This window comes from Podarcis liolepis (genome assembly GCF_965112155.1).
Source record: "Podarcis liolepis genome assembly, chromosome: 5".
Classification (NCBI taxonomy): domain Eukaryota; kingdom Metazoa; phylum Chordata; class Lepidosauria; order Squamata; family Lacertidae; genus Podarcis; species Podarcis liolepis.
In genome coordinates, this window is record NC_139556.1 from 58090555 (window position 1) to 58114760 (window position 24206).

At 41.9% G+C, this 24206-nt stretch overlaps 2 protein-coding genes across 4 annotated transcripts in view; one reads left to right on the forward strand and one right to left on the reverse strand.

Annotated features, from left to right (window-relative positions):
* Window positions 1-18353, forward strand: part of COL17A1 (collagen type XVII alpha 1 chain) — a 61033-nt gene extending 42680 nt beyond the window's left edge. For both annotated transcript variants that reach the window (XM_083505042.1, XM_083505043.1), the window contains 16 exons: window positions 1514-1597; window positions 3025-3078; window positions 4014-4055; window positions 4996-5037; window positions 5527-5592; window positions 6277-6318; window positions 6718-6840; window positions 7499-7624; window positions 7713-7850; window positions 9631-9732; window positions 10302-10454; window positions 11334-11852; window positions 12695-12835; window positions 13585-13647; window positions 15744-15815; window positions 16423-18353. In XM_083505042.1, the coding sequence (XP_083361168.1) occupies window positions 1514-1597; window positions 3025-3078; window positions 4014-4055; window positions 4996-5037; window positions 5527-5592; window positions 6277-6318; window positions 6718-6840; window positions 7499-7624; window positions 7713-7850; window positions 9631-9732; window positions 10302-10454; window positions 11334-11852; window positions 12695-12835; window positions 13585-13647; window positions 15744-15815; window positions 16423-16472 (1817 nt within the window). In that variant the 3' untranslated portion in view covers window positions 16473-18353. The remainder of the gene's footprint in view (window positions 1-1513; window positions 1598-3024; window positions 3079-4013; window positions 4056-4995; window positions 5038-5526; window positions 5593-6276; window positions 6319-6717; window positions 6841-7498; window positions 7625-7712; window positions 7851-9630; window positions 9733-10301; window positions 10455-11333; window positions 11853-12694; window positions 12836-13584; window positions 13648-15743; window positions 15816-16422) is intronic.
* A 3913-nt stretch (window positions 18354-22266) lies between these two features.
* Window positions 22267-24206, reverse strand: part of SLK (STE20 like kinase) — a 45822-nt gene continuing 43882 nt past the window's right edge. For both annotated transcript variants that reach the window (XM_083505047.1, XM_083505046.1), the window contains one exon: window positions 22267-24130. In XM_083505047.1, coding sequence (XP_083361173.1) covers window positions 23984-24130 — 147 coding nt within the window. In that variant the 3' untranslated portion in view covers window positions 22267-23983. The remainder of the gene's footprint in view (window positions 24131-24206) is intronic.

Genomic DNA, 24206 nt, shown 5'->3' on the forward strand with positions numbered 1-24206 from the left:
CTTATTGCTTGTCTATCAAGCTGTGTTTCCTTCTTTCACACTGTAAACCCTTTGGGCAGGGATGTACTTGCTTTTGTTCGACAACCAGCTTCCATAAGCTTTCCTGCTAATTTCTGTCTTGCTGACATCTGTGGTGCGCTTGGTGGAGATGTGGGGGAGAGCCTTCTCCAGGGTCATGTCTGAGCTTTGAAAAGCCCTGCCCAGAGAGGTCTGCATCACTCACTTGCTGATGTTTTTTCACTATTTTGTGAAGATCTTTATTTTCTGACAGGCGCTTGGCCTGCTGAGCTGATCATTGTTTTATTGACTCTCTGGAAAAAGAGATGGTTGGGTTTTTTTGTTACATTTTTTTGCCCCTCCATTCTTTTCTGTTTGCTAGGCTTTACTGTTTTAATATTTGCTGTAAGTTTCAGAGAAAGGGGAGGATGAATGAAAATAAATACAGTGTAGATGGCAAATGATACATTTCCAGACACAGTGTATTAGTGACCTACAAGCCATGTACAGTGGTACCTCAGGTTATATATGCTTCAGGTTACAGACTCCGCTAACCCAGAAATAGTACCTCGGGTTAAGAACTTTGCTTCAGGATGAGAACAGAAATCATGCCCCGGCAGCCGGAGGCCCCATTAGCTAAAGTGGTGCTTCAGGTTAAGAACAGTTTCAGGTTAAGTACGGACCTCCGGAACGAATTAAGTACTTAACCTGAGTTACCACTGTAGAGGATCCTTTCCACTGCGTATAGTAGACTGGAAGATTAGCAACATTAGCTCAAGTAGTACAATCCAAAAACAAGTCTTGTGCAATATCTTACTTTCTTTTTCCCCCTCATTTTTTTGGTACTACCTCCAAAATTTTTGGTTTAGTTTGTGTGGTGAGGAAAATTGATTATCTAAGGACTTTGTCATGTAATACAAATTACAGATCTCCTACATGCAAGGCACTAAAGCCAAGGTGATGATAACACTATGGGTATATGTTGGTGCATAGACATGACCAATATATGTGGGTGGGTGTTATGCTGTTTCCTACAAGGAATCATTTTCCATGCAGGAGACCTATAGTACATCAAGCAGCCATAAAGCTTTTGGCAAACCTGTTCATTTAAGTAAGCACTGGGGAAACTTCAGCCCTCCAGACATTGTTGGATCTCCAACTTCCATCAGCCCCAAAAAGTATGACCAGGGAAGGATGGGATTTGTAGTCCAATCACATCTGGAGGCCCACGGGTTTCCCTCACCAATTGAAACTTCATTCCAGTCTTTCCACATTTGTCCACATTAAGGAATCCCCAGGTTTTTCTGGCCTTATCTCTCTCTGCAGTATCATCATTGCCATGCAAGACACATAAACTGAGGACCAGTTCAGGTCCTATCTAGATTAGGTTTAAGCTAAAAAACATAAAGCCTACATGCATATTAGGTGGAAACCAGAACCTGACAACTTGAGTTTCAACCAGTGTGCTTATTTGTGCTGAATTAAATAGTCTGTCATTTCTTATGTTCTGATGCAGGTCCTCGTGGTGAGAAAGGTGACCCAGGTGAAGCCACCGTTGTGGAAACCATCCGTTCAGGAGTTGGTGCTTCAGCTGCTCAAGGTAGAGAAAATTGTCTCTTCTATGCTTCTGTTTGTGAAGTCAACTCTTAAAATACTGGCACTTTCTAAGGGACTGTTTATGCCTTCAAATGTTCTTGTGGTTTGTGTCTGCCCTCCCAAACAAGCCATAAGTCCAGGTTTGTATGACATGACAAGCCAGACCATGGCTTCTTTTCTGGCAGGGTGGCAGCAGTAGGAATGGAGAGGAGTGAAGTACCCACAAATTTAGCAGTATAACCAAGGGCTAACCCACACTTCCTCTTGTCTTACTGCTTTTTCCCGGGAAAAACTGCTCTTTAGCACCCAGTCAGAGCAAATGGCAATTGAGGTTTCCCTCGGATTGCCATTTGTTCCTATCTGTTGCCAAAGAGTGGGTTTTCTTTTGGAAAGAAGCAGGCCAAGGGGGAAACCACTATGACCCACTCAAGCAGAAAACCCCTTAGACCTGTGCATTCTAGGCATAGCCTAGATGAGATAAATTTGGATGAGCCCCAAATTTATTTTAACTGTAATTTAATGTGACACATGTACCAGACCATTATCTTTACTTTGGAGCAATACACTTTTATCTCCTATTCAAAACCAAGTCAAACTAAGCCCAAACCTACTTATTGCTATAAAATAAGAGGGTGAGTGGTCATTTAGAGTCACTGGTTTGTTTTAGAGACAGGGGGATCCTGAGTTAATTGAAATATCATTTTACTATATAGACCAAGCCAGATACTTAGCCCATCTAGTTTTCGTTTATTGTATTGGGGGGTTTTTTTGTTTTGTTTTGCTTGCAATTTACCCTGCCAAAATTTTCACTTTTCTCTCAGCTTTCCTCATTCTCAACTTTTTTCCTTAAAAGAAAAAGAAAAAAGACACAGTTATTTTACGCTTAATCTTTGCCCCATGCCTCACACTTCAAGCAGGATAGAATGTTTCTTTGGGCATTGTCACAAGATATTACTTTGTAGTGTCACTTGTGAATGTTGGTGTGGATTTCAGTATGGAAGTGAACAACTTTCAAGACAGTTGGTTGAATCTAAGTCATGCTCAGAGTAGACACTTTGAAATCAAGGGACTTGGGTTACTACTACTTCTTCTTCTTCATGTATATACCATATACCACCTTTCATTTTGGGAAGAAAGCCCAATGGAGCTCAAGGTAAGTTGTCTATTGATTTCAGCAGGTCTACTCTGAATGCACCTTAGTTAGACAGAACCAAAGTGTACGTTCTAGTCAATGGAGCCTCCTTCATTTTGATTTATAGACACATGAGATGATTTAGCCATCCTTTCAAATACAACTGCTGTCTGGTTTCCTTTAATATTTTAACCCGTGAGATCATTTATTATTATTATTAAAAGCAGCCTCTTTCTGTTTCTAAAATATGCTGCGGTAGCAGCAGTTGTGTAATACTTCTGTTTCCCTTTTTCGTCTAGTGGTACCAGAGATGCAAGGACCGCCAGGACCCCCTGGACCGCCAGGACCTCCAGGTATAGACTGTCTATTCTGTACTAGCATATAAGTGAAAAAATGGTGGTGAAGAACTAAGTAGGAAAAAAATAAGCAGGCTGTAAGTCTTCCTATACTAAAAAGGGAATTTCACACAAAACCACTTTGCAGTTTATATTTATATGTACTTTTTATATAAATATTCCCGATGGCTTCTAATCTGTCCCCTTGATAGTCTTGGCAGAAAACCAGCAGTTTTCTGATCAGCGTGATATAAAGTGAACTGAAGCATTTCATAGACACAAAGAGAGAAAGACCACATACACACTCTACAGAGTGCCCTGAAATCATGTTTATTTTAGCAGGTGGCAAGAAAAACAAGAACTGAGCTGCTGCCATTAAAAAAAAAAAAATCACCATTGCAATACCTCGCATTCTGTTAGAATAAAACCTTTGTAAGAAATTAGCAGCTACTTAAAGAGGTCACGTTTTGTGTAGTTAAACTGCTGTACAAGATGGACTTTGCAAGATATGACTTCTGAGTTGACTATGAACAAAAGTGTGCCTTAATGAATATAAAGATTTAAAAACCTGGAAAGTTTGATGAACAGTCCTTTAATATTAGGTCAGGCAGAAAAAAACTGACCTCATCAGGCAACATCTTTGTTATGAGGTAGCAGCAGGAAATGCCTACACAGTGTGCTACATCCTAGCCTGTGGATAGTCTTATATCTCTGTCAAAGTCTATTTCTTCATGCACGTGCCTAGCCAGCCATGGGCTGGTAGGTAGTACACTCTATTTGAGTCCCCTATCCATGGCTGCCACATGTCCAGTAACTGTGTGAATAGGCCCTAAAGCTGTCTCTATTTTTGGAAGTCAGTAGGTATGGAGGGAACAGAGAGGCAGGATAGAACTCCAAGCATTATTAAAAAAAATAGGAGTCCAGTGTAATACTTTCCTCTCTTTTTCCCCCAGGAGCTTTTGTTCAAGGCCCACCAGGACCTCGTGGCATACCAGGTAAAAAGGGCTTTTGTTCGATTTAAGAACTTCCCTTTGAGGGATTTTCAAAAGCTGCTCTATTGTTTTGGTGAAACGCAGTTTTAATGCACAGGTTTAATCCCCAAAGCATTTCTGAAGAATTTGTTCAGTGAAAGCACAAGCTGATCTGCCTGTGTGATTTCCAGACTTCCTCCTCTCTTCCTGCTGTAATAATTGACAAGTCTCAGACCATGTGTGTGATTACTTGTGACTTGGGAACTAAAATGTGACTTCAGTATGTGATAGCCTTGGTATATGCTACTTCAGGATGAAGCACTGTCCTTTGGCCTCACCCAGTTGGTTTTAGGTCCCACCCACCTGTCCCTCAGAGGGCTGGCAAGATAAGAATCTGGCCCTTGGGATAACAAAAGTTCCACACTCTTGCTCTAGATGATGTTGAACTCCGGCGCCAACTCAGCCCTAATCACCATAGCCACTGGTTAGAGGTGATGGGAGTGGAAGCCTTACTCTACAGACTGGTGCAGTTGTATAGGAGACTGAGTTTGCTAAGAGGGTTATGAATGTAGGTAGAATGAAAGCAGGAAAGCAGAAGAGAACAGGTCTCTAAGGCTCATCTTTTCCTTTGCTGCAACCTGACCCAGTGAATGGTCCGGAAGCAGCTAGTGCTGCAAAGTTGCTGGAGCTAAGTGGGTGCAGACCTGAACATTAAAAAAAAAAAAAGGATCTGGCATATCCACCAGCAGTGGTGCTGGTCTTAGTCCATTCTGCTGGTCAGAGGGCAAGAGACCCTGAGTGTTCCCCATCACTAAGCACCAGAGATCTAATGGGCCTTTCTTAATTGCCAGCTCACTCAGCCCTCAATAATTATATAACTATTTTTAAAATTTTCCTTATGGGAACCAGGAGCTATTGATGCACTGTAATAACCTGGTTGCGTGGTTTCCAATCTTTCTCACAGGTGAACCAGGTCAGCCAGGTCTACCAGGAGCCTCTGTGTCAGGTGAGTCTAAATGCACTCTCTTTCTTATCAGCCCCTTCCTCTCCTGCCTCTGAGTCTGACCTGCCCTCTTCCACAGCCTCTTCCTGATCACTAAATCCTGTTTCCCCTTCAGCTTCTGACACCACCTCCCCCTAGTCTGTTCCTTCTTCTCCCTCTGACCACTCATTGTCATCCCACCACCTGGCTCTGAGCCTTCTTCCCTGGGGGTTTCCCAGCTGCTTCCCCCCCCCCACTTCTCTGCATCCAGCCAGTCCATGACAATCAGCCTTCACCAACCTGGTGCTCTCCATACATTTTGGATTATAATTCCGTCAGCCCCAGCCAGCAGGGCCACAATGATCAGGGATGGTAGGTAGGCCGGAACATCTGGAGGGCACCATGTAATGAAGGAGTCTCTAAACAGTACAATGTCACATGTGAAGCCCCTGTTCTCTCCACCACCCCCCTCTCCAGATTTCTCATCACCATCTCCCTGATTCCTGTTTGCAGGTGCTGGAGTTACCATCCAAGGACCACCTGGATTACCAGGACCACCTGGGCCCAAAGGAGAGAAAGGTTTGTGAAGAGCACTGAGCACCCTTTTGCAACTTGAACTTTGTGTGAGAGGCAAAATCTGTGGCTTCTGGCATGCTGTGATGAGCCTTGCTCCTAGCTGTAAAAGTGCCCAGCTGTGATGTAATGTAAATCATTGTGGGTGACCCTCTTGAGAAAGCTCTTTTGCTGCTTTTCTTACCTCTTCCCACAGGGCAAAATAGATGGTTACAGTTCTCCTAAGCCAGGAGTGGGGAACCTCAGGCTTAGAGGCCAAGTGTGGCCCTGTAGGCTTTTCTGTGTGGCCCCCAGGATTCTTTCCAGGCCACCCTCCACTCCCCATGCCATGTCCTTTACCAGCCCAACTTCATCCCCTTGAGTGGTTGGAATGTGTACTTAAACTCAGACAATGCCTTTTGGTTTCCTGTATTGAGGACAGATGGATGGGTGGAAGGGTGTAAAAACTAGCCTACTGTACAAAGGTAGTATTTGCGGTCACTGCTTTGCCCACTTTTGCCTCTGACCCCACCCACCACTGGCACGTGGCCCCCAGAAAATTGTCCTGATGGTAATGTGGCCCTCGCTCTGAAAAAGCTTTCCCACCAATGTGACTTGGACTTTTATCCCCAGAAGGAGTGCAATTAGAAAGGTCCACAGGCTTGCTGAATGGAGTCAATGAACACATGTTTTTCTTTGTTTTCCTGTTAGGTGATGCAGGTGTACCAGGAGCTCCAGGCATCCCTGGAGGAGGTAAGATGACAGCATCAGTAATGTACACTTTTGTATATAGTATAAACCATCATGGCCATCCCTAGTGTTAAAGCTTTCTGAAATGTATTGCGTCTTCTTCCTGGGCAAATAAAACAAGGCAATTCAGCTCACAGAGCAGGGCTGAAAATCCCACTCATGCCACAGAGATGCTGAAGGACTCCATCTCTGAGGAGTCGTGGTCTGGGGCCATGACAGGTTAAGGAGGCCTGTCATTCTCCTGTCATGTGGCAAATGCAGGCTTGTGAAACACACACAGTTGCTTTGTAATGTACTGTTTCATCCTATGTGTCAGTATAATGCACTTAAGTACAATGGTCTTTTTAGGCTGCGCCTTGCTTCCATAGTAATAAAAACAAATCAACTTTTGTACTTCTGCAGCTGGATCAAGAGCATCTCAGGGTCTTCCAGGTCCCCCAGGTCCTCCTGGACCTCCAGGCCTAGGAATCAGTGGAATTAGTTCGGCCCGAGACATTCAGCTGATGATTGCTGAGTACCTGCAAAGTAAGTCACACACCTTTTGTTAGAGTCATACTCTCATGTCACTATCTGACAGCACTCAGTTCAGACACCTTTGGGGGTTTGGGGAAAGCCTGGAGCTTGTTTGCCTTCTGATCATCTAATATCTGATTTACTGTGGACATTTCAGATTGCAGGTAGAAGGGGGCTGGAATGCCTCCTGCCTCCTGCCATGCAAAACTTAAGTTTCAATATACCCCAATGAAATTTTCCAGTTAAACCTTCAGCAGTATACATTTAGGCATTTTCCATTTCAATGTCAATTAAACCATTGTACTTAACAGGCAGGGGTTCATGGAAGTTGTCCAACAACTGGAGAGGCAGGGGTTTCCTACCTCTGGTCCAGGTATATGGCTCCTCCCTAAGGACTAAGAGAACTTTAGCACTAAACAAATAATACAGGCCAATATATTAAAAAGCTTGGACTCTGGATCCCAAAGTACCCTACTTAAACCTTTGTATGAGAGCAGATAACAAATTATTCTATGGTAGGAGCAGCCAAGGGGTGATGTAGAATAATCAAGAGTGTGTGTGATTTCGTAGGGTTATGCTGGTGGAGCTGCAGGAGAACCACAAAAACCATGTAAATCACCACATCCATCCACTCCAGTAATGATTGTACTCTGCCCTTCTGCTTCACTAGGTGACAGTGCATCCTATCTGATTGGACCACCTGGTCCTCCGGGACCACCAGGAATGATTACCGCCATTGGTGAGGAATCCTTGGACTACACTGAATTGGCCCGCCGTGTCGTGAGCTACATGTCTGGTAGGCACCATGCTTTCATGCCTTGTCAATTTTGTTCCATCTCTGGACAAACCAGAAAAGCAGGACTAATTTTCTTTTATTTTCTTAGGAGTGGATGTGCGCCAGTATTTCATTGGACCCCAAGGTCCCCCAGGACCCCCTGGCCCCCCTGGACTGGGAGGAGACAGCTTATCTGTGTCCCTGGACTATGATGAATTGACAAGACGGGTTGTCAGCTATATAACAAGTAATGTCATATGCATATCTATTATGTTGCACTAAGTGATTTCCCCAACAGCACTGTGAGCTGCAAGTTGGCTTTTTGGTACTACCTGTTGGCTGCAGGCCCCTTCGTAAATTTTGCAACCACATGTTGTGTGTGTATGGTTACACACTCCTTAGGATGCCACACACAGGTGGGGGCCTCTAGTTATAGGATGCTTATTCTTGACCCATTTACCACCACCCAATAGCTTCATGTGGACCCACTTTCTGCTACAAGGGCTATCAGGGCATGTCCCACTATGTTTGGATGATATGCTGTAGTGGTCAGTAAGAATATACTATTGTTGATTTCCATTTACACTGAATAATCCATTTTTGGTGGCTGTTAGTTCACAGAATTCTCAGAGTAAACTGAAGAGTTGATCCAGAGAATATGTAATATTATTTTTTCCCTACAAAACACTTCTCTACAAAACACTATAGGAGTGCTTTGAAAATAAAGGATTATTTTACAGAGATGCTTTCAATAATCCAGTATTTAGCACATTTACTGCTTCAACACACTGACTAAGAGCCACACCATAGTGGGTTAAGGGTACTCTGTGGTAGGTAAACTGCAGTTCCCAGGATTCTTTGAGGCAAGTTATGTGATTTAAATGTACGGTGTGGGTGTGAGCATCTTGCCGGAACCACAGTCATGAATTGCAGTATTGATTGGAACTATAGTAAGTCTTGCAATCCTATCAAGCCATCTTGGGACATTTTATAGACTCACAACTATTGGATTTTAGGCTTCCCTACAATGACCAATGGTTCATAGACACCCAACTTGGACTTGCCCCTCTGTGCTCATCTCTGGGTTTTAAAAAGAGTTGAAATGCAGTGGAGACATCTAGGTCTCCATTTAGTTCAGTGAAGCAAAGGTTTGGCTCCACCTCATTCCCAGGAGGTAGATTGCTAGAGTAAGCTGAGTGGTTGTGTTCCTACTTCAGCTGAGATTGCGTAATGGAGGAAGTAGCTCAGTAGCAGAGCACATGCTATACATGCCAAAGGTCTGAGGTTCAATCCCCAGCATCTCCTGATAGATCTGGGAATATCCCTTGCCTGGAACCCGGGAGAGCTGCTGTCCATATTTGTAGATAATATGCTTGTGGAAAACTCTCCCCAAGGAGGCCCATCTGGTGCCTTCATTACGTATCTTTAGGCATCAGGCAAAAATGTTTCTCTATAACCAGGCCTTTGGATGATTGAACATTCTGTTGTCTTAAGGTGTTTGTGGGTTAAAGGTGTGTGTGTTTTATTATGTATTTTGTGTTCTCATTTTGTATTTTTATGTTGTGAAGTGTCATGTGATTTTCTGATGAAGGGTGGTATACAAATTTACTCAGTAATAATACTGAGCTATAATCAATAATAATACTGAGCTATATGCGCCAATGGTCTGACTCTGTATAAGGCAGCTTCTTATGTTCCTACTGGCACATTCTAGAAATGAGCTGTAAGATCACTGTCAAAAGTAGTATGTGCTTTATAATTTCTTTTGCAAAGAGACTACAAGTGTGAGGTGCATAGTCCTAATTATTCTTCAAGACATAGCTGATTCTGCCATTCTTAACCCTCACTTTGTTATACAAGCTAACAGAGTAGGACAGAAAAGTCCTTCTGCCTTTTGTTTAGCTATTCTGTCCTGGCAATGTGGGTAGGGACAGAGGGGATTTGCTTGCATAGCGGGGGGGGGGGGGGAAGGGTGTGTGTGTGTAAATCAGGCCTCAGATACTTATTCACATTCTTCCTTCTTTCAGACTCAGAATTTGATCGCTTTGTAGGGCCACCTGGGCCACCAGGCCCACCAGGCAGTGCGCTTTCCTCCATCACTGCAGAGGACATCTCCGCCTACTTACAAAGTAAATATGATTTGCCATACTCTGTGCTTGGGTACCATGTAGGAGTCTGGGATTTCTTGTGGGGGGTGGGGAGTTGCTGGGCTTTCTAGGACAGAGTAAAGGAAAAAGAAGGGGGGTAGAGAAATTGAGCCACGTTCAATATGCAGCAATACAGTGAATCCTAATATTGTAAGATCTGGGTGTGTTAGTCATCACCAGCAAAGGATGCTAGTGACAAAATAGTATGATTGGTCAATCAGCTGATCTAAAATTCTGCTGGTAGCTCCCTATAATGAAAGCTATGTGATACTTTGACTTTCCTTGCTAACAGGGTAAAAGGGTGTCATCACCCCACCCTGCTGCCAAAAAATTAATGATACTGAATCAAAAATTACAAAGGTATAAAATAGCATGCCATCCGGACATGCCAATGAAGTTGTTTTTAAACATAATGGTGGCTAAGTGCATATGATTGTGCTGTTAGAATTGGGGGGGGGGGGCGAATGACATAGGAGAAAGAATTCAAGCAAAGGGTCTGCTTGCAATTTCTTAAAAAGCACATAATTAACCCAGTTTCTTCTTCTTCCAAGGTTTGGGGTACTTCACACTCTCTGGACCCCCCGGACCCCCAGGTCCACCAGGCCCTCCAGGACCACCTGGCTTGTCAGGAAGTGGCCTTGTTTCCTATGGTGATGATCTTTGGACTGACCAGTTCAGAAGTGACTTGATTAAGTACCTTACTAGTAAGTCACACACGCAAAACCACTTCCACAATTTTGATTGCTATAACCAGCTGCTGCTCTTCTTGAAATTTCAAGTCTGGGCCTCATCCTGGCACTATGCCTAGGGCTGATCTCATAGCTCTTTTGTAGCAGCTGAGAAATGCTTACTACAGCTGCTATCCTGGACTGAAAAGTCCCTCAAGAAATCAAAAGTATTGAATATGGTTTTGTCTTAAGGTGGATCCTAAGATTTATTTCTGTTTGGTCATCTTTGACATGTATCACTTATGGAAGAGACTTGTTCTTTAATTTGTGCTTCCTTTACTGGAACCAGAAGGTCTAAAAAATAGCACCTTAGCTGGTAGGGCATAACCTCTAACCATCAACTCAGTCTCAAGTAGCATCCTCTTGCTTTAATGAAAAGCTTTCCAGAAACAGGTTCTCTTTGGGGCACCATGCTGTGCCAAGTTTACTAAAATTACTAAAATTGCATCCTGCTACAGTAAACTTAAAGAGGCTTACATCAATATCATTAACATACTATCAGGTTCTTGCCTGTGGGTGGAACTGACAGTGGATAACCACTCCTGTAGGAATAATGGGTGGAATTGGGAAGGCACTAGATCCTTCAGATCCCACTGCTCCCTCTGCATGCCCCCAAACCGTCCCAACACATTTTGGTTTTGGGATGTCAAGAGTTCCAAAACTGATAGGGCTGGGTTTGTGGAAGTTGTGGGGATGGGAGGATTCAGCATCAGAGCTCCCTTGAAGAAGATCTGATGTATCGTGTGACCCTCTGGGATGCCGTCCCAGAGCACTCTTTGCTGGCTTCAGCACCCCTGTAGAACATTCCATTATAACTGGTGCAGCTCCATTAACACCCATTGCTGTGTTTTGTAGGTGACGATATTCGTGGCATCATCAGAGGACCCCCCGGGCCTCCAGGACCACCTGGTATAGGAGGAGATGGCAGCTTGATGGCTGAATCTTACAGAAGGTCTCTAAATTCAGATGGGTCGTATGGCAGGTCCGTAAGTTCTGCCACATCCTATGATGCATCACTTGCCACAGGGGGATCATACAGCAGCTCATTGGGAAGCAATGGAGCATATGGTGGATCTCTTGGAGCTGATGGATCTCTTGGAGCTGGTGGATCACTTGGAGCTGGTGGATCATACGGTGGATCTCTTGGAGCTGATGGCTCTTATGGTGGATCTCTTGGAGCTGATGGTTCTTATGGTGGAGCGATTGGAGCAGGTGGATCTTACGGTGCTGGAGCAGGTGGATCTTACGGTAGTTCAACTGGAGCAGGCGGATCACAGATGAGATCTACAGGTGCAGGAGGATCCTATAGTGGCTCATTTGCTGGGGCACTGGATTACAATGAGTTGGCAGCCAGAGTGTCAGAAAACATACAAAGTAAGTATATCCATATTTTACCCCATGCTATCTAAAGTGCTGTGGACTGTTTAGAGTTTGTGTGTGTGTGTGTGTTTGGGACATGTGATTCTTAGACCATTAAGTTGTGTTCCACTCCTTTGAATATATGCAGTGTAGATTCCATGAGCTATTCTAAGGAAAAACTTGGCATTCTTTTTTGAAATGACCCTAAAAGTGCACACATGAGAAATGTTAAATTGAAACGTGCTGTATGTACCTCTGAGGGAAATCCCAGGAGCAGGTTCCTTCCTTGACTGCTAGATCTTGGATTATCACAGCAAAACAGTTTAATATATGTGCTCAGCAGAATTGGTGCAAAAAGTTTCCCCAGAGGATCAAAACATGAAATCAGTTTCCTAACTCAGATTAGAATCCTTCACCAGCACTAGGGCTGATGTGAGTTGTAGGCCAAAACATCTGGAGGGTACTAGGTTGGTGAAGGCTGAAGTACAATGCTTCAACTATGGGCTGAGTCTTTTTCTGGAGTGTTAAGGATGCTTTAAAAGTAGTACAGAAAAATGCCACGGCTTCAAAGGGCGGGGGGTGGGAAGAGATGCTTCCTTGAGTTCTGACTTCATAGCAAGGATGTAGAACCGGTGGCCCTCCTGATGTTCTGAACTGCAACTCCTATCTACGCTAACTGGGACTAATCAGAATTAACTACGCTAACTGGGACTAATCAGAATTAGGGGTTGCCTACCTCTGCTTTATCGAATGGAATTTTCACTGCTGGACACAAAGCATTTTGAAGAGCCAGGGGGTGAAATTGGTCATGTCAACCTTCGTATACTCTATTTCAAATTTATGTTCTAATTTCCCAGGCCGAGGGCTTCTGCAGGACATGATGACTTATGCTGTGCAAGGACCACCTGGGCCTCCAGGGCCTCCTGGCATTCCAGGCATCAGCAAAGTGTTTGCATCCTATGGCAATATCACTGCGGACCTCATGGAATTCTTCAGAAGTAAGTCACATCCCTGTTGTCATTTTAATTTAGGATATACAAAGATTTTAAATGAAATGAAATACTGCAGCTGCTGCTTTACTGGGTAGGGAGTAGTTTAGGGACCACTCCAGATTAGTGGATTTTTTTTTAGCAGGTGCATTCTGCAACATGTCATTGATGCAATAGTAGCGTGTTAATGGTGGATGCATACTGGACGGTCTACACATCATTCCCCTATACTGGTTGTTTTGCAATAATCCCTCAATGTTATACATTAGTGCCTTCTCAAGGGGCACTCTTGCCGTATATAGTGCAACCACAAAATAATAATATTCTTGGAATGTTTGTGGTACAGAAAGTTACAGGGTTTCAGCAGGAAGCTATGGGACATGCACTGCCTGGAAACGAAGCAGTATGACATGCCAAAACTTTTGCAGGCACAAATGGTATTGAAAGTGTGATTGTGCGTAACTGCTGCAACAACTTGATGAGTACAAATCATGATGAACGCTCAATAAAGAGGCCCTAGACGTGTAGAATATAGTAGAATATAGCCTTGTGACAACCTGCATTTCTGCCCCATTAGAAGAGGAGGCAGTCTCTCAGATATGGCTTACCTTGATTTTGTAACCTGGACCCTTCAGGCTTTGCGGTATTGAATTACTTTGTTAAATGGGCCATAAGCACAGAGCTTTTCATTATGGACGTTCTTATATTTACAGTTAAGAGCAGATATACACAAACATGATGTTGTTTGTTTTCTACAGCTTATGGAACTATCCCAGGTGCACCTGGACAGAAAGGAGAGATAGGATTCCCAGGACCCAAAGGTAAGAAATTTGCATTAAGGCAGGCTGTGCTCTGGCTGATTAAACCATCCCAACTATGTTTGTCTAATCATTTCTGTCCACCCTCTTTGCTTTCATAATTTCTTTAAGATACTTGTTCCAGGTGTATTCTTGAGTCAAGTGTTGTGATGATCATGACATATATTGTTCATGCCTCTTAAAGTTTGGCCAGTCTGACACTGGTGGCATAGAATCATAGAATTGTAATTAGGAAAGGATCCAGAGGTTAACCCCCTGCAAAGCAGGAATCTCAGCTAGATCATACAGCTGCTTAAAAGTCTCAGAGGGTGAGTCCACCACCTCTTGTGGAGACCTGTCCCACTGTCAAACAGCTCTCACTGTCAGAAAGTTCTTCCTAATGTTTAGTTGGAATCTCCTTTCTTGTAACTTGAAGGTTCGGGTTTGGGTCTTGGCCTCTGGAGCAGGAGAAAACAAGCTTGCACCATCCTCTATGTGGCAGCCCTTGAGATATTTGAAGCTGGCTATCTTAAGAGCAAAAATCCTTTTTGGGAGCTTGCAAAGCAGCCCTGTCCTGCTGGTGTGGGCGAATGCTGAATTTCCTTTGTTTAATCCTGCCTGTGAACAAGTTTGCATATTCTGGCTACCTGCCTGTTCCCAGGCAGGAGTTCCTACTTTTAAATGCTGATATGCTTGTTACCTAACAGAGGTGTGCCTGCTCAGCTCTTAAGTATTTTTTTCCAAAGTGGTAGCACTGTTAATAAGTTGCTGCAGAAACAGCTTAGAGTCTTGTGATATGTTAAAGACACAGGCTGCATACATACATTTAAAGCAGACTTAAATGGCAAGGCTTACACCAAAGAATTCTGGGAACTATAATTTGCCCCCAGAAAGCTATGATTTCAAGATGCTTGGCAAACTGCGGCTTCCAGGATTCTTTGGGAATCATGTGCTTTAAATGTGCACTGAATGTGCTTTAAGTGTACGTCTGCCCCTTGCACCAACTGTGTTGGCATAAAAATACAAATCTATCCTTCCCCATATCTTAATCTGCGTTTAGCCTTTCCATGGAAAATCTGGTAAGATTTTTTTTAAAAAAAAATTGTTTCCAGCTGTCCATTTGCAATGTTAAGCCCACGTTTGGAAGTCTGGAAGTCCCCAAAGTAAAAATAGTACAGGGTGTTTTTAACCCTTTAATTGCTGTATGAATTAAACTTAACCCTTTTCCTACAAAGAAGGCAAAGTCCTGTGACACCTTAGATATGAATTTATCTCAGAACTAGCATTTGTAAACAAGAGTTTACCTTATCATTTGTATGAAATAGAAAATATCTCTCTCACAAACACAAATTTTTAATCCGAACTTGCAGAAAACAAATAATTGATAGAAGAGATAATTGAATACATAATTGAATTCAGCTGACATCACTAAGGTTCCCATTAATGTATCTAGATTGCTGTTTTCTGAACACTTCCACAACATGGTCACTAATGTGTCACTTACAAAGGTTGTTTGCTGAAGAAAGAAAATGTGGGAGGAACGCCATTTTAAACCACACACATTTTTCTGATTCAGTTTACATATACAGGAATTCTTTTTTTTAAAAAACAGTTTGTTTCACTTCTTCCATTTCATTATAAGATAGATATTATGGGCTTGGTCTACTGAGTATTCAGACAAAGCCCAACTGTTGCCACAATGGATGATTATCTGGCTGTAACCATATTGTTTTCTGTATCTGGATAGTTAGATTCTCTCTGTAAAATGCTATTTGAAAATGTGTGCATTTCACCTTAATTTCTGAGTAGTAGCATGTGCCATAGATGTTCAGCACCCCTGAGTGAATGAGCACATGTTCTGTAGATAAATTATCCTCATGGGACTAGCCCAACTGCACAAACAAGAGACTTGCATTATCTGGCCATGTTGTGTGTGATCTCAGAAATATGCTTCATTGTTCTCTATGGCATACTTATCAGATTGCAGCATGATGGGATAACGCATGGGGTCAGCTTTGGAAGATACACTCTTCAAGAAGTGGGCCTGTGTTGTAGCTGAACTATTTTAAATGAGTAGCAATCTCAATCGAGTAAAATATCATTTCTCTTCCCTCTGCTAGGTGACATAGGACCAATGGGCCCCCCTGGCCGCCAAGGCCCAAGAGGACCAAGGGGTGAAAAGGGCGAGAAAGGTATTTGTTTTCCAAATTAGAAGGGGAAGCATAGCGCGGGTCCAAGCATGAAGACTTAGCATTTGTCATAGTTCTAGTGTAGCCACCTGTATTGTGAGAGTCAACCTTCCCCCACTTTTTTCAGAGACCCATACATAGGCAATGACTCAAGCAAACTTTATTTATTTTATCCTGCTTCTCAGACAACTGGTGTCTCCCAAAGTGGATTACGTAAATGAAAAGAAGAACCTGCAATTAAGTTTACAAATAAAAATGCACAACACACAATGGAAGGGGAATTGAGGGAAGAGGCTGAGGATGTGGCCAGATTGAACTTCCTTTGCTTGAATAGCAGCTGATAGCTTCTGTTCCTGTGGCTGCAGTCAGAGTATCCTTGCTTGCTTCTGCAGTCCCAGGGCAGTTGGAGCCAAATGGTCTTTCAGGCAGCTCCTTCCTTGGCCTCCCCATCCTGAGGGACAGTTGGAAGTGCAGTGGTTCTTGTTCCCTGGCAAATGGCAGAGGCCAAAGTGTGCTGCTCTTTAGTTCCTAACAGTAGCATGAAAGTTGGGAAAATGTGTACTTGTACCTGTAAAGTAACACTTTCTTCATCTTATTCCATCTCTCTTAGGTGAAGCAGTGTATGTTGGCCGAAGGAAAAGGAGAAGCATTGGGGTCTAATCTAAGAACACAAATTTGAGCAGAAGATTTCTCAACTGCTTATGGTTGCTTTTTTATCTCAGTGGAGACAAAAACCCCGTTTCCAGTGACTTCCAGCAAGTGACGACTAACACTTGGTACTTTGGGAATGGTTTTCATAACATTTTATCTTATTTCTAAGATATGGGTGGCTTCCAGTAGTACATATTGAACTAATGGCTCATTTGCTTGTTGTCCCATATGAATTGGCTGGAACAGAGTATAGCCCTCATCTAAACCCAAGGATTTTATAACAGCATAGCCTCAAAAGTTGTAACTTACTCCCCAGGAAACTCACACTTCAGTTTCTCTGGATGAAGATTAGCATGAGAAATCTTCAACAGAAACTCAACCAAAGTTGAAAGGATTGGAGTCAGAGGTTGTGTATCTTCCTTTGAAGTAGGAGAAAGCATATCCAAAATTATCAAGAATATGGATTTAAGAGTAAAGGCTATGCCAGTTGTGATAATACTCAACTATATGCTAGCAGGATGCATAACCATAGGCTACATTTTATTATTGTTAAATCCACTTAATCTGTTATAAAATGCATTGCAAAAATGTGAAGGACCTTGGGGCTGTTAGTATATAAGCACTTTGTTGGAATTTTTTTTAAAATGTCTGCTGTGGTTTTAATTACTATAAAAGTGCCTTTTTAATATAAAGCTTCCCGATTAGAGCTTGTTTACACTCTAGCCTCACTTTAGCAGAAACCAGACACTGAAGTATTATGACAGACAAAGTCAGGGAAGCTTATGCATACAAGTACAGCAGCCTGCCCACCTTCAAAAGTGAGCAGTTTTATCTATGACCATTTCTTCCTCTACTGCCTGCTTGCAGTGAGCATCTCCTAAGCCATCTGTTGTTTTTAAGGTGCGGCAATCCCCATTAGCATAGAATGATGTGCAGCAAGGGGAATTTAGGCAACATGCCTGAGTCTGTGCAAAGTCAATAAAGTTTATTTTCACGTGTCCTAAATCATATCAATATATCAAGAAACTAATGTTGTACAGTGTGAATCCTCTATCCCGTTATTATACATGCAATCATGGCAGCAATAAAGTGATAGCTAAGTCTGGAGGGACATGTTTTTGGGCCACAGGAAATTTATCCATGTAAATCCTGATGTTGCGACACATCTCAAGATGTTACGGAATTGTAATTTGTTAAAAACATTGCTGGGTATAGGTCAACCTTAATTCCTCCATTTGCTCCAAGATACAAATTTAGTGTTCCGTAACTGATAGCAAAAGATTCAGAATTTAGCTAAGAGATCAAGGAAGATCAAATTAGAAAAATTAACACCAGTGTTGGAAATACACATTTCCTGGACAGGTTAACTATTGCCTCCAACCTTATCAAACATATAAATCGAAATTGATAGCTGCAGTTCGCCATCTTGTGAAATAAAAACCAGTTTTCTACAATACAAAGAGGTAGATAGTTGCATGGCTTTCTGGTGTGACCTAAGACTAGCACTTCCACTAAATGTGTCCAGTGGGGCTTTGAACTTTTTTCTCCCTCCATTCCAACATACCTAGGTAGCTAATCAAAATTAGTTTGTGACATGGTACTGAGCTTGGGAGCTGTTTGCTAAGGGACTCAGAATTGCATACAAGCCCTTAAGTGCACAAATTATGTCTGGATCTGTGACCCTTGACATGATGACTTGTGCTCAAGGGATTCCATCAGGGTAAGATGAATCTCCTGTAACTGGCATACCATTTGTCTGGTTTTGCAACTTTGGAGCAAACATCCTATTAAATAGTATTTTCAACATATCAAGCAATTGGTTGTGCATTTAAACCAGCTATATCTGTTACTGAGACATTTACTTTTTAAAAAATAAAGTTACTTCCAATGTGTTAAGTTTCTTTCTTCCCCTGTCCCATGAGCTGTGTGGATTACACTATGTTTCCTGATATGCTTGCATATTATACAGGTAGGCAAGGGTGAGTCATTTGGTAGATGAATGGAAACTGAATGTGTTTCCATCTTTCAAACCCCCATTTTGTTTTGACACAAAGTGTCCATGTTTCTTCTTAACATTATCTTTCAAGTGCAATCCTATACATATCTGCTGAGAACTCCTGTTTAGCTCAGTGGGATTTGGGACATGGGTAGTGCTGCAGTTTAAACCACTGTGCTGCTTGGACTTGGACAAATGCCGGCTCCCTCAGCCTGTAAAGCGAGTTGGGCGCCGCAACCCCAGAGTCGTTCGCGACTGGACTTAATTGTCAGTGGTCCCTTTACCTTTAAACATGCACAGGATTGCATCCTTAAGAGCATCAAAATAATTTCAGTCATTTATCTGAATTTTGGTTTTCTGTGGCAAAAAAGCGTTTAAGTATTTGAAGATGGCTAATATCTCTCCTCTCATTCTAATTATCAAGCAAAACATACCTAAGTCCTTCAGCTGCCATCCAAGTGGTGGCAGCTGTGGTCAGAATTGCCTGTGCTTGTGTCCTACCTACACCCTTGCTGCAGCTGGTACAAAATACAGTGGCCAGTGTGGTTTTTGGCATTAACAGCCCTTTTCTTTCAAGACACAGAAAGAACAGTGCTAGTGGAAGAAAAGTATAGATTCCTACAAAATGGGTAATGGACCACAGTACTTATTCTACAGATCTTTCTTGTAGTTTATTTTGTTTGAAATATATGGGCTTCCCTTCAGTATACCTGAAGGAGCGTCTCCACCCCCATCGTTCTGCCCGGACACTGAGGTCCAGCGCCGAGGGCCTTCTGGCGGTTCCCTCATTGCGAGAAGCGAAGCTACAGGGAACCAGGCAGAGGGCCTTTTCGGTGGTGGCGCCCGCCCTGTGGAATGCCCTCCCATCGGATTTCAAGGTGATGGACAACTACCTGACATTCAGAAGACATCTTAAGGCGGCCCTATTCAGGGAAGCTTTTAATGTATGATATTTTAGTGTTTTTTGGTTTCTGTGGAAGCCGCCCAGAGTGGCTGGGGAAACCCAGCCAGATGGGCGGGGTACAAATAATAAATTATTATTATTATTATTATTATTATTATTATTATTATTATTATTATTATTATTTCAAATGAAAATGAACTTTCAAAGCTTGTGGGGGCAGGGGCAGATATAACTCTAATTCACCAATTAAAAAAAAAGTTTGCTACCAAGAGTAGGCGGCTCACAGGCAAATACTTCAAGTACAGCACTAACTGAATTGAAATTCTTCCTTCTGAAATTTTATTGTATCTCTGCCTAGAGATAAAAGAAACCACATCCCAACCCTTAAAATAGCACTTTCAAGGGGCCAGAACTTGTGCTTTGGTAAGAAGCTTTTCTAAAGAAAACAAATAGTAACACCTTAGGCAAGAATAAAAAATTTGTGCTCCAGAAGAAATCAGTAGCATCAACTTCCAAAGAGATTATTTAGAATCTTAAGATCTAACAGTATTCCTATGTTCCACTGATTTAAATGAAAGTAAGATAAAGGAAAAGTTGTTCTTACCATAAATGATATTTCACTGAGGATGTAAAGAGAGTTCCAAGCGGATTGCGTTGCTTGCCCTGCAGCTTGGAGGCAGAAAATGCCTATATAAGTTTTCTGCTCTCTTCCTGTTGAGGCTCAGTCCTATTTCTTCGAACAGCTTAGGAGGAAACAAAACTCAACAGCACAAAATGTGATAAAATGTGTACAAAATAGGAAACAACCAGAAAAAGTGGGAGAAAAACCATTCTGGAAACCAACAAAATCCACAAGGACTAACACAACTGAATATGTATTGCTTTCCCATGCTGAGCCTGAAGGCTCAGTGAGGCAAGTGCCTGTCGTTCACCAGGCATGGATTGTATCTCCTCAGGAACGGCTGCCATTATGCTTGCCAATTTCTTCGTTCCTTGCTGCCTCCAAGCGTTGTAGTCTCAGAGCTGGTTGGTTTAGGACTCAATGAAGCAGCAGAGGATGATACCCCCAGTTTTTCCTCCAGCAGCAACTTGCCAGAACTCAGTTTCCGCCCCTCTCAGGTGGGCACCATTGCCATTATAAGAGAACAAGGGAGGTGTTCATGGTGAGTCCAGCACCTCTTTTTCTAGAAAATTAACACTGGATGTCCCTTGCACAGGACTCAAAGGAAGAGGCTGCACTTGCAAGGGCCCTCCCTGGGATCTTCAGAAATAGCGGCCCCCTGGATGCTTGCTGCAGCTACTGCTGAGTGTGGCCCCAACCCCAAAACTTGGCTTTTTTCCTCCTTCAAAGAAGTAGCCCTGAACTGTAGGGATTTGTCTGTCTTCCCCATAATGAGAAAGTGGAAAATCCTAGCCTCACAGCTCAGGATGGAGCTTAGAAAGGGAGAGAAAGAAAAAAAGGCAGGAAACAAGTGAGGAAAGGTGAAGGAATTTTTTTTCTTTTTCTTTTTTACACAGTAAGAGAAAAAGAGAGGAAGAGCAGCTGTAGAAAACAAATAAGAACAAAAGACTCAATATAAGAAGGAGAAAAAAGAACAGGCTGGCTATAAGGGAAAAGCCTTAAAGTTTCCAAACAGAATGTTTCTCCGAGTTGAGACAGGAAATGGACTGAGCCTCAATAGAAAGAGAGCTGAAAAATCTTCCGTAGAAGTTTTGGGCATTTCCTGTCTTCAAGTTGCAGCAACACAATCCGCTTGGAGCCCTCTTCCATCCATAGGTGACAGGAATGGCAAACTGACCTTAGGTGGTATGATTCTAGCAACTGACAAGCTAAAATAAAGACAGCGGTTCAGTAAAAAGTTTTCTTCTTTGACATAATCAGCTTAGCTCAGAATTATGAGGGCTTTTTGGTGCCCTTGTAGTAGAGCAACAAAACTGAGCTTCAATATTAATGGCAGTGTATTTTCCTTCATCAGATTATCTGTGAAGGAAACCATTTCTCACGCCATCAAATCAAAGCCATATATTGATATCATTTTCAATAAACTCCACTGTGTACCTCTATAGGGAAACCAATCAGGTGCAGGTGCTCAAAGTTTCAGCCAGGAGGAGGAGCCAAACACAAAACAAAAATGCAACATTTTTGTACAATTAAACCTTTTATAATGGTGGGGAACTTGGTGGCACAAAGGGCAGACCCCTCTCATGGGGCCCCTCTAATTAATGCATTATCTGACTGCCAGCCTTTACCCTGTTTATTTGTGGCTAGGTTCAGACATCACATACACACAGCATGGTTTGACTCTCAAGAATGTGCCCTTTGTTTGTAGGGTCCCTTTTATGTTCTAATTTCCTCCTGCAGGACCTGGTTATCCCTGGTTTCCAGGGATAACCAAATTAGATAAAATACAACAAATGTACTGTATCTACAAATCAAGTTGCTTCTAGATCAATTTCCGGTATATAGTAACCATAGCACCACTGATTTTGGTGTCATGGAAACCTAGGGTTACCATGAATTGGAAAATAAAAAGAGAATCAGAGTATGCAAGTACAAGAGGAAAAACACATGCACATTTCTGACAGTTGAACCATGGTTTGGCACCTGACCCTAACATCCTGTGTCATGACACCGGGAACCATGTTGGGATAATAAAGGTCTGATTTTGTAGCATGTGAAACATGCAAAGAAATGAACACTTTATATGCAACACAGGGCAATAATGATGGAAGAACGCCACCAGGCAATCATCAATATAGGAAGAAACCGAGTAGGGCTAAGTTCTGGTGCTCATTTTGGTTCTGGTGCCCCAAGAAACAGCAACACCACAGAATCCTTTCAGACTAGCACACAACACACACAACTCCCCAAAGGAATCCACAAACTTGAGATTTTTAAAGAGTTTTTTAAACAGATAGAAACAGTATTTAATGTTATAATCAATACTAGTTATTTCGTAAAGGTGACTTTTAAAAAAAGTAAAGGCTTTTGAAAACTTTCCCACCAAAACAATTCAGAATAAACAGATTTCAGAACTTTGTAAAGAGCAAAATGCCACATTCTAGTTGATGTATATGCGAATGTACAACCTGGTACACAATACATATTTATAAAATAAAATGTGAAGTATTAAGGCTAGCTATGAAATATTTGTTAGGTAGATTATGATTAAAGGAAAACAAAATTTAACTGAAACATGCATCTTCAAAGTATGTTTACTATACTGTCACAATTAAACAATCTGATCTGATAAGATCAACCTCAGTATCCGGATTCAGTAGCCAAAGTATTGAGCACACTTGATTAAAGTACTATATATTTTTATAATCTGCTTCCTTCACATGCAGGAATGCTGCTGACATAATATAAAATTTGTAAGAAATTGGACAGTATTCACATTTAATGAAAAGACTGCAAATGCGAAAACTTACAATTGATTATTCAAAGCTACCTACTAAAAGATTAGGCTGCGAAAAAACAGGAAGCAACCAACATTTATATTACAAATCTAACTTTGGCATATCAAAAGGACAGTCTACAATACTGTTTTTGATATGACTGAGATCTGAAGCCTGAAAAGACAGCAGCTGCTGTTTAATGCAGGCACATCTCCTGCCAACAACATGATAAATATTTCTATCCCACCCCCACAGCAAATAAGTTATAATACAACTATGAATTTTAGAAATAAAACCATTTAACTTTAGTTACTTCATGGTAAAACAATGAAGCAGATTAACCGTTTGTCTATACATGTAACTTAAATCCTTCTATAGATCAACATACATTTTGAAAGAAAACATGCCTTGCAATCCAGACATCAGCATTGATTTGTACGAACGGGGACAGTCACAGCCATTTTCTGCTCTGGAGTTTCAAAACTGCTACTTTGAGTAAGGAGAGAATCCATTCAGTTCACGTTTCCCTAATCGTGGGGGTGAGAATGGGGCTGCAATTTTTGCACACTTTTTCTTGAGAAATAAATGATATTGTTTTATTTCAGTTTGTAGAGGAATATGGTGTATATTTTAAAGTAGACAGGAGTACTCTTTTTTAAACTTTTACATATTTTAGTGCAAGGATTTGACAAAAATTGTGGCAGCGGCAAGCATTTCTGTTACAGTAATATCAGTAACGAGGGCTTCTTTAGTGATAAAGAAACATGATCCTCTTACAAAAAAAAAAACCGTAGCATGTTTACAGGTTTCAGGCACTGAATGAGGCTAGTGACCCATTTCCTCACGAGGTAATGGGCATAACACAACAAATATTTGGTTAAATGAGTAGTAGTATATCTGCCTAAGAATCCTCTACAATTATTCCTGGGCATTGCAGATTATCTTTAATAGTTTAGGCTTGCTTTCCAGTGCCAACACAGTTGGATACATTTTTTTCAGTCCAGTTTTCAAATGGCTATCCTTGAAATACATGAAATATATCATATTGGATTTCAAGACCAACATTTGTGCTTCTATATCTGATATCACTGATTGTCTCCACTGAAGGTGGATGGAGTTCCACTGAGGTTCTTGGATGCAGAGTGTAGATTTCATTGTGACAGAAGCTGAAGAGGAGAAGCTGAAAGACGCACCCAAAGCCACCTCACAGAGGCTCCAAATTTATGATCCAGTGGAGTGCAGGCTAGGGACTGCGTAGAATTTAGAAATCCGGCTTTGCGATGATGGATTAAGGCATTCAGATTCTCCAGACATTTTAAAGAAAATCTCCTGTTCTTGAAGCTTACGAGCAAATTCCTCTTCTAATGTCTAATGACAAACAACAACAACATTTAAACAAAATAAACATGATGAGCTTGGTGTTAGTTCTTGATCTGATTTATCA